The sequence below is a fragment of the Penicillium expansum genome (assembly GCF_000769745.1).
Source record: "Penicillium expansum strain MD-8 chromosome Unknown contig192, whole genome shotgun sequence".
In the NCBI taxonomy this organism is placed as follows: domain Eukaryota; kingdom Fungi; phylum Ascomycota; class Eurotiomycetes; order Eurotiales; family Aspergillaceae; genus Penicillium; species Penicillium expansum.
Genome location: NW_015971404.1, coordinates 71,353 through 84,713, shown reverse-complemented (window position 1 = coordinate 84,713; position 13,361 = coordinate 71,353). Strand labels below are relative to the sequence as shown.

Sequence of the window (13,361 nt, the reverse complement as noted above, 5' to 3'; positions counted from 1 at the left end):
GCGGGTTGCGGTGGAATGAAATTTGGCTCGTCGGTGATTGGCTGGTTGGATTGTGCTTAGGTCAGCGTAACATGTTGCCCAGGTGCGGTGCTGGGATACATCGTGTATGAGTGTTGTCTTTGTTAATTGGACATATCAATGAGAAAGAAATACATTAGAACAATAACACAGAACAATAGATCAGTCTCAATGTACTATTTATTCAGATCATCCTTTCAATATACATTTAAGCTGTTTGCGAACAATGACCCATCACGTGACACAAACAAATCGAGCTCCGGCTCTCATCTTTCTCGGCCTTCGAGCTCCATCGAGGAACCCTTCAGCTTTCTCACCTTCGACTGCCAACCCTCAGTCCCTGGACTATGTGCCTTGGACGTATTCCTACTTCCCTTCAGCGCTGTTAATCTGGCTGCGCCGGTGCTTTATTGATCCATTGACGCGCTCCCTCTTTATCGTGGTTTTTTTTTGTGCCTTTTTGATTGCCCATCATGTCTCTCTTTGGTGGAAACCAACCACAGGCCAACACATCCATGTTCGGCAACACTGCACCGAAACCGTCTCTCTTTGGCGCGCCTGCAACCGCAACCCAGCCCAGCACCAGCACCAGCACACTGTTCGGCGGGCAGACCCAACAGCCAGCAACGACAGCAACAGGAGCAACCAGTGCATTTGGTGGAAGTGCGTTCGGTGCAAGCGCTGCACCCCAGCAGCAACCAGGATCGATGTTCGGAAATCTACAGAAGCCTCAGAATACCTTCGGCTCTACTTTTGGGCAGCCGCAGCAGCAACAGCAACAGCAAGGAAGCGCATTCGGCTCCTCGCTACAGAAACCCCAGGGTAGCCTCTTCTCTGGAGGCCCGCAGCAAACACAACAACCAGGAGGTGGGTTAGGAGGACTCGGAGGTCTGGGTGCCAACACTCAACAACAAACAAATGCCTTGGGCCAGCAGCAATCGCAATTCGGCCAGAACACGATGACGACGCCACAGCCCCAACAGCAACAGCCTTCTCTGTCGTCGAGCCTTTGGTCCCCCGGCCGCGCTATTACTGGGGGTGAGCCTATTGTGTTATCTTTCACCACGAAGCATTACTGACAAGACTGCGTTCTAGTGCACCGAACTGTTCCTATGCAAGTAGCCATCATCAAGGACAAGTGGGATCCGCCCAGCCAAAGCTCGCCATTCCGAGCCTATTTGTACAACAATGTCGGCGAGGAGGCCGCACCTTTCTACCAACCGGGTCCCGAGGACGACGAGTCAAAATGGGAGGAGGCTCTGCGCAAGCGACCGGGTCCCGGATATGTCCCTGTGCTTGTAAAGGGCTTCTGGGACCTCGGTAAGCGCGCACAGCGACAAAGGGACTTCCTCACTATGATGCAGTCGCGTCTGCATGAAATCAACAACTGCTTGACCGGGCTTCTCTCGAAGCATGATCTCAACCTTTCCGTCAAGATCGCCGACTGCCGGCGAAAGCACATTATCCTGAGCAAACGATGCCTCTCACTTGCTGCTAAAACGCAGATCCTCCGCAACAGAGGGTATGCCATGGATGAAGCAGAGGAACAGTTGAAGAAAAAGCTTGTTGAGTTGGAACGTGCCGTTTTCGACCCTTCTCTCAATGGCCGCGCTGAAGAAATCTGGGCCCGTATGTTGGCCATCCACGAACACTCTAAGCGACTGCAAGTGGAGATGGATCGCGCCGGAGTAAACGTGACACAAGCGGAGGACGACATTGATGAGCAGACACTGAAGACAGCAAAGAAGGTTGGTCACTCCCGAACTAGTAAACTCTCATTACTGGAAGAGCTCACTGACCATATCTTTCAGATTCTGGACGATTACCACTCTCAGATTCAGCATCTCCAGAAGGAGATGGAGTCCATCAAGAAAGACTTCAACGAGGTGGAGAAAGCGATTGGGAATTGAGGGCATTGCTCTATAACTTTCTACTTGCTATTTCGAATCTCATTTTCTTCATATGTTTGGACTTAATGTCTACGGTCATCGGGGTACCGGCGTTCTTGGGGATAAGGCCATTGTAATGCATATCTGAATACAAACTTCTTTGCTGAACACTTTACGTTCCACTTTAGGTCTCTCGCTCTTCTTTCCAGGGCTTTCTGTCGAGGCTGCTTTCGATGGATTGCCTGCTTTCTCAATTGTACGTAGTATGACTATTTCTGGGTATCTTATTCCCTTTAAGCTAGCCTTAGTTCCCTATATACCGTGCCCTTGGGCGTTAGCTAATTCCAGGTAGCTAACGCCAAAGGGCATTCTCTCATTTTCCTTTTTTGACGTAGTTGGTGTATCGGTCGTTCCAGTCTAGGTCATTCTTTTTATTTATTTATTTCTTTTGGTTTCAATCCCCCTGTCTTTTCCTCCATCTCCATATTAGCAGCTGATATCAGCATAGAGTTTTGTGATTATATATACGAACACAAGGTGATATGCATAAAAATGGAGAGAATTATGTATTCTACTGGGATATGGCACAAACTGATATCCATGGATCATCTTCCCCGAGAACCATGTTGTAATGTATATCTCCAGTACCACCATGTTTAGGAGGTTTTATAGTCGCATATTCAAGTACGAGTTGTCATGCATAGAGACAACATCAATAGATTGACAATGATACAATGGCAGATTGAGTATGTGGAGTAGTTTCATGCCAATATACCAATATGCCATAAAACTACTCCTCCTCTCTGCGGTGTTGTGTTACCACCACCTTGTAAGACCCAGATTCTGATATATTGCAGTTTCTTATATTGATTTGCTCTATATCCCACAAAATACAAATGACAACAAGCATATGCACAATAGTAATACATCACCAACCGACACTACCAGTATATCCAAAATGTATAGAAGATGAGCTTCAAGGGCTTTCCATAGATTAGGTGCCCATGCTCAATCTTGTTCAATGTTGGCTGGAAAAAAAGTTATGCCAGGGGAAAAAAAATTCAACTATCCATTTCTCCTGCATGTCATCGCGAAATCATAACCAGCGATTCGTCGATTACAGTCTGGGAAGGGCAAGAAAGAGGAGCGGAAGACGGGTCAACCGGCTTAAAGGAACTTGCGGACGAAGTCGACGGCGAAGGGAGCTGTGTTGAATGACCATATTAGTTTCCAATCCACTGAACTTCTTCTCTAACTCGTCTCGAGCTGTCTGCTCTTTCGAGGCTTTGTGGACTAGATACTCGACTTACACAGGTAGAGGAGGAAACCACCGGCAATAGCCATCTGGACAGTCTGGCTGGCCTCGATCTCACCAGCCTATAAAATATATTAGTATCGAATGTCATTTGAGGCAGCGGTCATGGCGTGAGGCTGACCTTGATCTCTTCCTTGGAGATCTGTTCTTGGCCTTAACGAGATTATATTGTTAGCTAGAGTTCGATGGAGCAAAGAGGCATGGAACTCGGAGCATACCTGGGGCAAACATTTTGAATGTGATGAAGAATTAAAGAATGAAAGAGAGTTCAGATAGTAGATGTTGTGAGAGTTGAATGTTGCGAGGTTCCCAAGTCGGACTGGAGAAATAAATCACGGGAGCACAGACCACCGCTCTCCTTCAACTTCTTGAGGTTTTGCTTTCACTGTCTCCCCTCTCACTATCCACTTGCATTCTATCGACTTGATATTAAGAGAAGCTTATGCTGTGCTCCTCTTTTTTAATACCTGCCTCGAAATATTATCTGCATTGCTTGAATCTGCAGAGCACCGATTGATTTTGCGGAGAGGCGTCGGGATCACTTAACCAGATAACGTACCGTGACTTGTTTGCGATACTTTACCTACCTGATCTCTCTCTGCACATTTGAATCTTTCTTATTAATCTACCCCTTTACATTTGCCGCCATCTGAACCGCCATGTCTGCTTCACCGGACCGCAAGGCTGTCTCGCCCGCCGCCTCTCCCGAACCTGAAGTCCCCGAGCAAGTTGCAACTCCAGTCGCTGGTGACGACAACGAGGGCGAGAACTTCACTGAACCTACTGCCGAGGCGAAGGAAGTCACAGAGGATATTGATGACGAGCTACACGTCTCAGACGACGACGAAGTCGACGATGACAAGCTTTCAGACGACGAGTCTATCTTGTCCGAGGTTGACGAGGCACAATTCGACAATTTTGATCCAGAGAATGTTGACCTCGAGGACCGCCCGCAACTTGCCATTGACGAAGATAACTTGAAACTCATTGGTCGTCACAAGCGCAAGCGCACTGAGGATGGCGAGAGCCGTCCGCGCCGGAAGGAAGGTCGTCGTGAGAAGAAGAGCCGTCGAGCTGACGAGGGAGGCGACGAAGGAAGCTCGGCTCGCCGACGTGAGCGCAAGCAGCGCGAAGATAAGCCCGATACAGATGAGGAGACTCTTGACCCGGAGACTCGTAGGTTCTGCTCTTTGCTGACAACTGGTTTTCAGCCCCAAACAGTTTGTACTAACTGGATTTCGATCATCAGGACGCCGCCGAGCTCTCGACCGCGCTATGGACGAGGCGATGAAGAAGCCAGCGAAGAGACGTTTCCGCAAGCAGGATGGCATTGTATGTGATGCGCCTGGTGGCATGTACTTACTTACGTTTACTGACTGTCCTATCAGGATTTGGAATCTATGGCAGATGCTGAAATCGAGGATATGCGCAAGCGCATGACCCACGCAGCGCAAATGGATGCGATCAACCGCCAAGAAGGAAAACCCGCTATGCACAAGCTCAAGCTCCTCCCCGAAGTTATCATGCTCCTCAATCGCAACCAGTACACCAGCGCCTTGGTTGACCCTGAGATTAACTTATTGGAAGCCGTTCGATTCTTCCTCGAGCCACTCGACGATGGCGCGATGCCCGCATACAACATCCAGCGCGACCTATTGACCGCCATTACCAAGCTTCCTATCAACAAGGATGCTTTGATTGCCAGTGGCATTGGAAAAGTGGTTGTTTTCTACACCAAGAGCAAGCGCACTGAGCGTCGCATCAAGGAAATGGCGGAGAAGTTGCTGGCAGAGTGGACACGACCAATTCTCCAGCGCAGCGACGATTACTCGAAGCGAGTCTACCAGGAGGCCGATTATGATCCTACGTATGTTTATTGTTGCACATTTTCCCTATCACCCATTAACACCCCTATAGAAAAGTTGTCAGAAGCGCTCCTCCCACCGCCGAGGAAATCCAAGCCGAAGCCCGCGCCCGCGAAATGCTCCCTCCCCGTCTTCTCAACCGTGCTCGTGTCGATCGTACCAACGTCAGTTATACTGTGGTTCCGCGCCAGACATCTGTCCGCGAGACTCCGTTTGCGCGCCCCTTGGGTGCCAGCGGCGAGGACCGTTTCCGCAAGATGCAAGCCCGCCAGGCTGCGGCACGCAAGACGTCTCGTCGGTAGATTCGGCACCTGTAAATCTTTTTCTTCTCAAATGGCATCGGCCAATTCCGTTATGTGAGATAATTTTTACGGTGTTTGGGCGTTTCGGGATCAATCGGGGATTGATTACAACATAGGGATTTGGGAGTGTCACCTTCGCATTCCAAGTGGAATAAGAGCAGAAACTTTATCAGTTGAAATTTCATACGGAAACAATCCAAGTACAATGAAATTAAATTCCACCTATGTCAGAGATCTATACGAAGTATAAAAATAAAAGCCCAAAAACCAAAAGTCGGCAAGTCAGTTCCGTGCAAGACCGAGAGATGGCCGGGCACTAACGCCGGAAAAAGAGCAGATCCCGCGAACCCACGTCATGCGATCCGGCCTTTGCTTTTTTAGTTTTATATCAGACATTCCACCTTTCTCTTCCATTTCAATTCAAATACACTATCATACACAATGAAGATTCTCACTAAAGAACAAGAAGAAGCTCACTACAGGTACACAAGCCTTACACTAAGCCCCTCACCTCCCAATTCCCATCATCAGCCCATACTGACGCAATCACCAACAGCTCCGTCGTCAGAGGCGGCACAGTCGGCGGCCTCCTCGGTCTCGCCGGCGGCGCAGCAGGAGTCCTCCTTGCCGCACGTCGCTACCACACAATCCGCAACCTCACCATTCCTATGAAAGCCTTCCTGGTGACGTCCTCAGGTACCTTCACCGGTATCATCGCCGCCGACCACGCCTCACGCGAGTACGAGAATGAGCAAAATGCCGCTTACCAATGGTATGAGAGCCGTGAAGAACGTCTCCGCGCCGAGGAGATTCGCGGTCTCAGCTTCACTGATCGCGCGGCTGCCTTCGCCCGCCGCGAGAAATACAAGATCATTACCGCCACCTGGATTGCCTCGATGGTTGGCTCGTTCGCGCTTGTCAGTCGTATCCCCGGCCTCAGTGGACAGCAAAAGCTTGTCCAGGCTCGTGTCTATGCACAGGGTCTGACGCTGGGTGTGTTGTGTGCTTCGGCTGCCTTTGAGATCTCGGATCAGCGTCGTGGTCGGGGATTGCTCGACTCGAAGAAGAAGGCCGATGCCGCGGCTAAGGCTAAGGTTGAGGATGTTGAGGAGGACCAACCTATTCACCAGGGCGGGAAGCCCAGTGAAGGTGATCTCTGGAAGGATATGGTTGCTGCTGAGGAGGAGCGCTTGAGCTCTAAGCACCAGTCTCTCTATGATCACCACGAGAAGCAGCTAGCTGCTAGTGCTGAAGCGAAGGAGGAGAAGTCTGAGGAGAGTGAGGAGGAGAAGGACTCCAAGACAGAGAAGAAGGACTCCGAGTCCAAGAACAAGAAGAAGAGCTCCTAGATATACCTCTCTTGCTTCTTGTTCATCCCCTACAACTGTCATTGATCAAGGTTCATTGCAGACATCGCTGCCCACCTTCTTTCTATTTCCTCCCAACGGCCCAAAATCTTCTCTGGAAAACAGTGATAGACGGGAGGGGGCGGTGGCATTGCTTGCTTGGCCTTCATCGCCCGTACATATCCTATTATTTCCTAAGCGTTTGTCTCCTTGTTCATGTCTCGAGGGTCCTCTCGGTCCCCAAAAGTGACATTTATTTTATTATGTCTACGTGTATGATAATACTATAGGCTGTGCCCTCTGTCTCTATCTCTACTTCTTAATGGAAATGGATCTACTAAAAGAATTGGCATTGGTGAGTAATGACGTCATAGTATTCGTGGGTATTTGAAGTCTATGCGATATGGCCGGGGGCTAAGAAGCCGAACATAATGGACATGAAAATAAGTTATCACCCAGATAACGATAAAAGCCTATGGTCAGCTTTATTTCCGTCACTGTCGACTTAGAAAGTTTCATCTTCCAGGCGCTCCATGCGGCGGATCACACTTGGACTTTGCTCGTCGTCAAAGTCATCTGTGATGTCCCCAGCTCCAGCTGTAGCTAGTAAATCGGTCACGATGCGTTTAGAAGCCTCTCTTGCTACCAAGTCAAAAAAAAGTTAGCACGAATGTAGCACTGAAAAGAAAAAAGAAAGTGGAACAAATCTTACCAGGCGTCCTCATCAGCCGGCTCTGCGGAATGTGGAACTGCATTGTCTTAGGAGGACTCGGACCAAGATCCTCATCATCGTCGTAATCCAGATCATCGTCACTATCCCACATAGCCGACTGACCAGCCGACTTCTTAGCAGGTGTCAAAACACTCATGCCGGGTCTGGGAATACCGCGCATGCGATTGCTGCTAGTGCGTCGCTTGCGGTTCGTGCCCGGGGTATCGTTAAAGCCCTTGATGGGCGATGAGAAAATCTCCGAGTGGAGCTGCGGTGCCTCTGGCTCCGGGCTGGAAATCGGCGAGTCATCATATCCATATTTGGACGTAGACTCGGCCGGCTTTGGGGTGATATTGAACTTTGGTCGAGTGTTCGTGCCACCGCCCACATTGTGGAATCCCTTTCCAAGAGGCGTGGCTTGCACCCGGTATGTCTTGTCGAGCATTTGATGCAGTACCGGGTCTGAGGTCTTTTGGTATCGACGGTCTTGGGTGGATGGCTGTGACGCGGGCGGGAGGAAGGGTGAGGACATCGGGGTTGTGGCGGAGACGCCGCGTGGGAAGAAGAGTTGGCGGCCTGGAGTGGATGGGAGGGTCGAAGAGTCTGGGAGGTCGAATGGGGGTTCCGATTCGTTGACTTGTCTTCTTAGGCTCTCGTAAGAGGACGAGTACTCCATCGAGGAGGCTGTCATGTCGTCGTCGGCTTGGTGGTGGTGACCTGAAGCGCGCGGGGTGCTGTGGGAAGAGATTGCGAGATCTGTTAGATCAAGGTCGTCTGCCTGGTCACGGCGGGGTGTTTCATGGCGCTGGGAAGAGGGCGTCTCGTGGGACATGGTATCATCGAGGCTGGTGCTTTGGGTTATGTCTGCGGACAACTCTTCCTCCGTAGCTGTAGGGTCCTGCATCGTTTCTTCGTCGGTGTTTTTTTCTTCATAGCCGGATAGAGATACGTTGGCACTCGCTTCGAAGAATTGCTTCCAGAACTATAGGGAGTTAGCAAAGCTGTCTATAGCTGTCTAGTCTGGTGGTGCTGACCTTGGAACCTTCCCAGACATCTCGGGAATGCTCGGTATATTGCTCTACCAGAGGTAATATACTCGTAGTGACTATCCGATGAGCTTGACTGAAATTGTGGTCGATCTCTGTAACGACATATGACGATGAGCGGTCTGCTAGACTGTTTTGTTTACTTTTTTGCCCTACCTTGCATTGTAAGGGTAATGGACTGCTCCAATTTCTCAAGCTCCTCGGTGAGGGACAAGGGCCGTTGGGCCTGCGAAGGTTGGCGAGACATAATAATATCACTTAAGTTCAATTGTACAACAATGGAGTCAAGAGATGGGAGCTTGCAATCACGTCCATCACTTTGACGCGCGGGGGCGCCCAAAGCGGTGCGTACCTAGGGCCTGTGATAAGGGCTTGGAAGGTCACATGCATTGATGTAAGGTCAAGATGCAGGCATCACCGAATCATCTTGTTCCACTCCATGGATGACGAAGGTGAGTCTTGAAATTATTTGAAAGGAAGGACCCAAATACAGTATTTCCTGTTCATTATGCCAGCACCACTTGCAAAAGGTATGGTCCTCTACTTCCCTGGACTTCTACAACTTCTTCCCGGATCATCCGGGCGGTGTACTCGGTCTTATCAGTTCCCCACTATGTTGAGGATGAGGCTGACCTCTCATGCAGGAATTATCATTACTGTTTCTGTGCTTGTAGCGGCCGGCATTGCCGTGTACGAGTCACCGCAGTTTAAGCAATGGGTGACCACCTCGCGGCGCAAGATCGCCTTGGCTCTGCACAACCTCGGCGATGAGATACAACCTCAAGACATAGCGCTGAGGCAAGACATTTCTATGACTGAAGAGACTGGAGAAATTGCCGAAGAACGCAGACGAATTGCTCGTGCGGAGATTATGCGACGAGGAGCGCTCCTTGAATCGCAACGAAAGACCAGCCAGCCCGCCCGGCCTCATAATAGCTTTGATACTCTCGTCGACGACGAGGGCAACCTGCTTAAACAAAATGATCATGAATACGATGTTCAGCCCAACCACGAATTTACTGCTAACTCAACGGGAGTTGACCTGGGAACTTCAGAGCCTCTCCGCCGAGGTGCCAAGCAAATCGAGGCCGAGTCTTCGAATACACTGGGTCGGAATCAGCTGCATGTCGACATCCCCTCGTCCGCTCCCTCAAGCCATCCCTCGGAATCTATTATTCAGTTCATACCCAGGTCTGAAGCACCCGAGGGGGATGGCCTCTTTGATCCATTCTCCCCCAACTCTCCCTTGTCTTTATCTGGTTCCAGCCACACAGAAGACCACCAGCAGGTATATTACGCGCACCCTAATGCGCCAAGCAACAGAACCTATGAACACGATCACCTTGCTGAGCTAGATGGTTTCGGCCACGAGAGTATTCAGTCTCACAATGATATTTCGGCCGCCCCTTCTACCACTGGAAGTTTCAGCCATGTCGGAGGATCCGAGGATGGAACGTCAGATGGCACTCTTAGTGACTTTGATGTGCGATCTCTTGGTGGTGTGGCTACTCCGGCATGGTCTGATGTGGGTAGCGTAATTAGCGATGAGGATGCTGGACATCATCAGTTGCTCTGATGCTCGGAACTTGATGGATAAGGGACCCGGATGAATGGATGGGCTAAATTTACTGGCTCGGGGATATTTCTGGTATGACGTTTGGCGTTTTGACTTTAGGTTTGACCTTGGCTGTGATTTGTGTAGATGCGATACAAAGTACAAGTAGATTATGCTTTGGTTTAATTGAAGTACCAAGGGATCGATTATTTGCAATACTCCTATATAGGCTGGTGCAATGTAACCCTTCGAGAACGCATGCTCTACATGCGAATGGCATTGTCAAATTCGCACTAACCGCATCAAAGGGAGTTCAATGGCAGAGATCGGACTTTGCCTCTCACATTCAATTGTCTGAGACATAGTTGACGCAATCGCACTAGAAAAAGCCTGCATTGACAGAAATCAGCTCAAGTGACGTCCACTACTTGTATATATATACCTTAACTGGCCCAACCTACTATGGAGAGGGACCTGCTGATAAGGCATTGTCGGGATCTGCTGTAATAACCGGTTCAATCCATGAACATCCATGGATACGTGGGGAATTCAACAGCGTGATATGTGGAAATCAAAGATATAAAACGGTCGAACGGCCAACCACATAGGCATATCCACGTGTATGACGTAACCACAACACGGCCTAGACCTGGAAAGAACAACCTTGGAACCTTGGAAGGCACCTAATTATAGTATATCGGGCATTCGTTGTCCTCTATTCTTCTACTATTCTGGCATTTTACCCTATCTTCCTCATACCTGCAACGTTGGAGTCATGGCTACATTCGTCGCACATAAAATCATGGGCACCGCTCTTCAAATCACCGACAGGTATACAGACTTGCAAGCACGAGGCGTGGGTGCTTGTGGAGTAATCTGGTATAACCCCTCGTATATTCCAATCGTACTGTAAGACCACTGACAGCCAGTATCAGCTCCGCGCATGATTCAAAGGCCAACCAAAAGGTTGCCATTAAAAAGATAGGGAAGCCGTTTGATGGCAGTGCCCGGGTCAAGCGCACGTATCGCGAGGTTCATTTGATGAACCATCTCAAACATGATAATGCATGTGCGGAAAAAGAGACAAAATATGAACGTGCATACTAACTGCCTACAGTTGATCAACCTGACAGATATCTTCATTTCACCAGCAGAAGACCTGTACGTGAATGACTCCTCTATTTCGCAAGTTCAATTATAATAACCATGTTGAAATACAGGTATCTTGTGATGGACTGTTTCATGACAGACCTTCATGATTTGATCCAATTAAGCTCAAAGCCATTGGAGGGCAAATTCATCCAATTCTTCACCTACCAACTGCTGGTATGTCTGCCCCAGTGATCTGGAACATGCCAGTGTAGCTGATTATTATAGCGAGGCTTAAAATTCATTCACTCTGCTGGTGTGATCCATCGTGATCTCAAACCCAGCAACATTCTGATCAAAGAAAACTGCGACTTGAAGATTTGTGACTTCGGTCTAGCTCGAGAACAAGATCATCAGATGACTGGATATGTCTCCACACGATACTACCGAGCTCCAGAAATCATGTTGACTTGGCAAAGATACAGTTACGCAGTGGATATTTGGAGTACTGGCTGTATTCTGGCAGAAATGCTCTTAGGGAAAGTCCTCTTACCGGGCACAGACAATGTGCATCACTTCCAACTAATCACTGAGATCTTTGGAAAGCCACCCAAAGGGATTATGGAGACAGTTTACAGCGACGTTGTATGACTAAATTCTAATGGCTGGCTTAGATGTGGAAGACTTGATGCTGACTGCGAGTTATAGACGATGAAGTTTGTGAACTCTCTACCTGAAACGAAACCCCGATCACTTGGAGCCATCCTCGGAGATGTTGACCCTGAAGGTATGCTTGTTGAAATCTTCATGGATATCAGGTGCCCCCTTATTCACCTACCTACAACGATACTGACTTTGCTAGCTATTGATCTCTTGGAGAAAATGCTGGATATAGATCCGAAAAAGAGAATCACAGCGGCAGATGCCCTAGCCCATCCATACGTCTCGACCTATTCGGACTCCAACGACGAACCCGAGTGCAAGAAACAAATTGACTGGTCTTTGTTAGATTCGGAAATGACAACGGATGAATGGAAGTGCAAAATGTAGGTATTCCCCCAATCTGCGGCCTATTGATCTGGGCTTATCCTTGAAGGTACTTCGAGATTTTAAATTACCACACTGGTTCTTACAACTGGGAAGACACTGACCCCAAAGCTCACGAGGGAAGATTTGAGGATTGGCTGCGCACCGAGATAACGGTGGGTACATATTAGTGATCCTTGAGAAGCTATTTCTTATTTTTTTCCCTATTAATAACGCATCAATTTATCATCTGAGCATAATCATTGAGCTATTGCTCCGAGTGTACATACACAAATTCCATTGGAATATCGGTAGAACAGATTACTATTGACGTGAGCGACAACGCCTCGATTGAAAAAGCAGCACAATGCATCATCGCCTCTAAGCACGGACAACTCGACACACTCGCGAAAGAGCTCGAGATCCTTCTGCAATAGCAGAAGAAGCAAGAACACTGACATTGCTAAGAGTAGAAAGCCGGATATGTTTAGGCGTACTAAGAACCAAAGAAACGACATGTTGAAAAGAACGACTTGATTAGCTCCGCCACCTACATCGTGATGCAAACAAAGTCAACCTGTTCGGCACCGCCGCAACTTTCAAGGGGTTTAAACGGCTTCTTGTGAAGGCAGCTGCCACACCAGATTGATTTCATCTTTGCCTTTTCACCCGTTGTCTCTAGATCCGCGGAGTGACCTGTCATCTGAAATGTGACCAAGCCCTCACCGTAGTAGCAAGGCGGCGATGGTTGAGGAAAGGAGGCAAAAGGTCACCTGTTCAACCCCTAACTTGACGGCTACCAGATTTTCGCACGGTATTGAAGGTCTGCATGTACCTATATCCGCCGGATATTCCCTGGCGTGTGGGGCTTTCATATTTGATCTGCCGCCGCTTTTATGAGGGGGCTTCTGTGGACCGGCGGTAACTGGAAAAAAATCGCCCACGAGTAGGACAGTTAACCCCCCCAAAGTAATGGCCTTGAAATTGAGGGAAGATTTCGCGACATCGCTGCTTGACCTGGAACTTCGTGTTGCAATACATAGGGCATAAAAAGGTGGTGCAATTACAGCTGGATAGTGGTGCCGATATCAGTGCTGAATAAAGAGCACTTGAAAGGGCTAGAAATAAGTGAATATATCGGTATGTATACAGAAAGCGATACCCCTACTAAGAGAAGAATATAGGGTAGGTGTCTTTA

At 48.8% G+C, this 13,361-nt stretch overlaps 6 protein-coding genes across 6 annotated transcripts; 5 read left to right on the top strand and 1 right to left on the bottom strand.

Annotated features, from left to right (window-relative positions):
• Nucleotides 1-491: 491 nt before the first annotated feature.
• On the top strand, nucleotides 492-1,928 carry PEX2_060170 (putative nucleoporin; the record flags this gene model as incomplete). The annotated part of the gene is made up of 2 exons (XM_016743290.1): nucleotides 492-1,056; nucleotides 1,114-1,928. The coding sequence occupies 2 exons, from the start codon at nucleotides 492-494 to the stop codon at nucleotides 1,926-1,928; spliced, it is 1,380 nt and encodes a 459-aa protein (XP_016596012.1).
• Nucleotides 1,929-3,881: 1,953 nt separating this feature from the next.
• Nucleotides 3,882-5,389, top strand: PEX2_060160 (transcription factor SPN1; the record flags this gene model as incomplete). The annotated part of the gene is made up of 4 exons (XM_016743289.1): nucleotides 3,882-4,398; nucleotides 4,472-4,554; nucleotides 4,611-5,089; nucleotides 5,140-5,389. The coding sequence occupies 4 exons, from the start codon at nucleotides 3,882-3,884 to the stop codon at nucleotides 5,387-5,389; spliced, it is 1,329 nt and encodes a 442-aa protein (XP_016596011.1).
• A 441-nt stretch (nucleotides 5,390-5,830) lies between these two features.
• Nucleotides 5,831-6,738, top strand: PEX2_060150 (HIG1 domain-containing protein; the record flags this gene model as incomplete). Its single annotated transcript, XM_016743288.1, has 2 exons — nucleotides 5,831-5,871; nucleotides 5,946-6,738. The coding sequence occupies 2 exons, from the start codon at nucleotides 5,831-5,833 to the stop codon at nucleotides 6,736-6,738; spliced, it is 834 nt and encodes a 277-aa protein (XP_016596010.1).
• Nucleotides 6,739-7,240: 502 nt separating this feature from the next.
• Nucleotides 7,241-8,740, bottom strand: PEX2_060140 (DASH complex subunit ASK1; the record flags this gene model as incomplete). Its single annotated transcript, XM_016743287.1, has 4 exons — nucleotides 7,241-7,377; nucleotides 7,448-8,429; nucleotides 8,482-8,588; nucleotides 8,650-8,740. The coding sequence occupies 4 exons, from the start codon at nucleotides 8,738-8,740 to the stop codon at nucleotides 7,241-7,243; spliced, it is 1,317 nt and encodes a 438-aa protein (XP_016596009.1).
• A 192-nt stretch (nucleotides 8,741-8,932) lies between these two features.
• On the top strand, nucleotides 8,933-10,069 carry PEX2_060130 (uncharacterized protein; the record flags this gene model as incomplete). Its single annotated transcript, XM_016743286.1, has 2 exons — nucleotides 8,933-8,945; nucleotides 9,138-10,069. The coding sequence occupies 2 exons, from the start codon at nucleotides 8,933-8,935 to the stop codon at nucleotides 10,067-10,069; spliced, it is 945 nt and encodes a 314-aa protein (XP_016596008.1).
• A 754-nt stretch (nucleotides 10,070-10,823) lies between these two features.
• Nucleotides 10,824-12,600, top strand: PEX2_060120 (uncharacterized protein; the record flags this gene model as incomplete). The annotated part of the gene is made up of 9 exons (XM_016743285.1): nucleotides 10,824-10,879; nucleotides 10,984-11,080; nucleotides 11,166-11,209; nucleotides 11,269-11,374; nucleotides 11,426-11,782; nucleotides 11,846-11,924; nucleotides 12,000-12,183; nucleotides 12,234-12,343; nucleotides 12,479-12,600. 9 exons carry the CDS (start codon nucleotides 10,824-10,826, stop codon nucleotides 12,598-12,600), a joined length of 1,155 nt encoding a protein of 384 aa, XP_016596007.1.
• Between the last annotated feature and the right edge of the window lie 761 nt (nucleotides 12,601-13,361).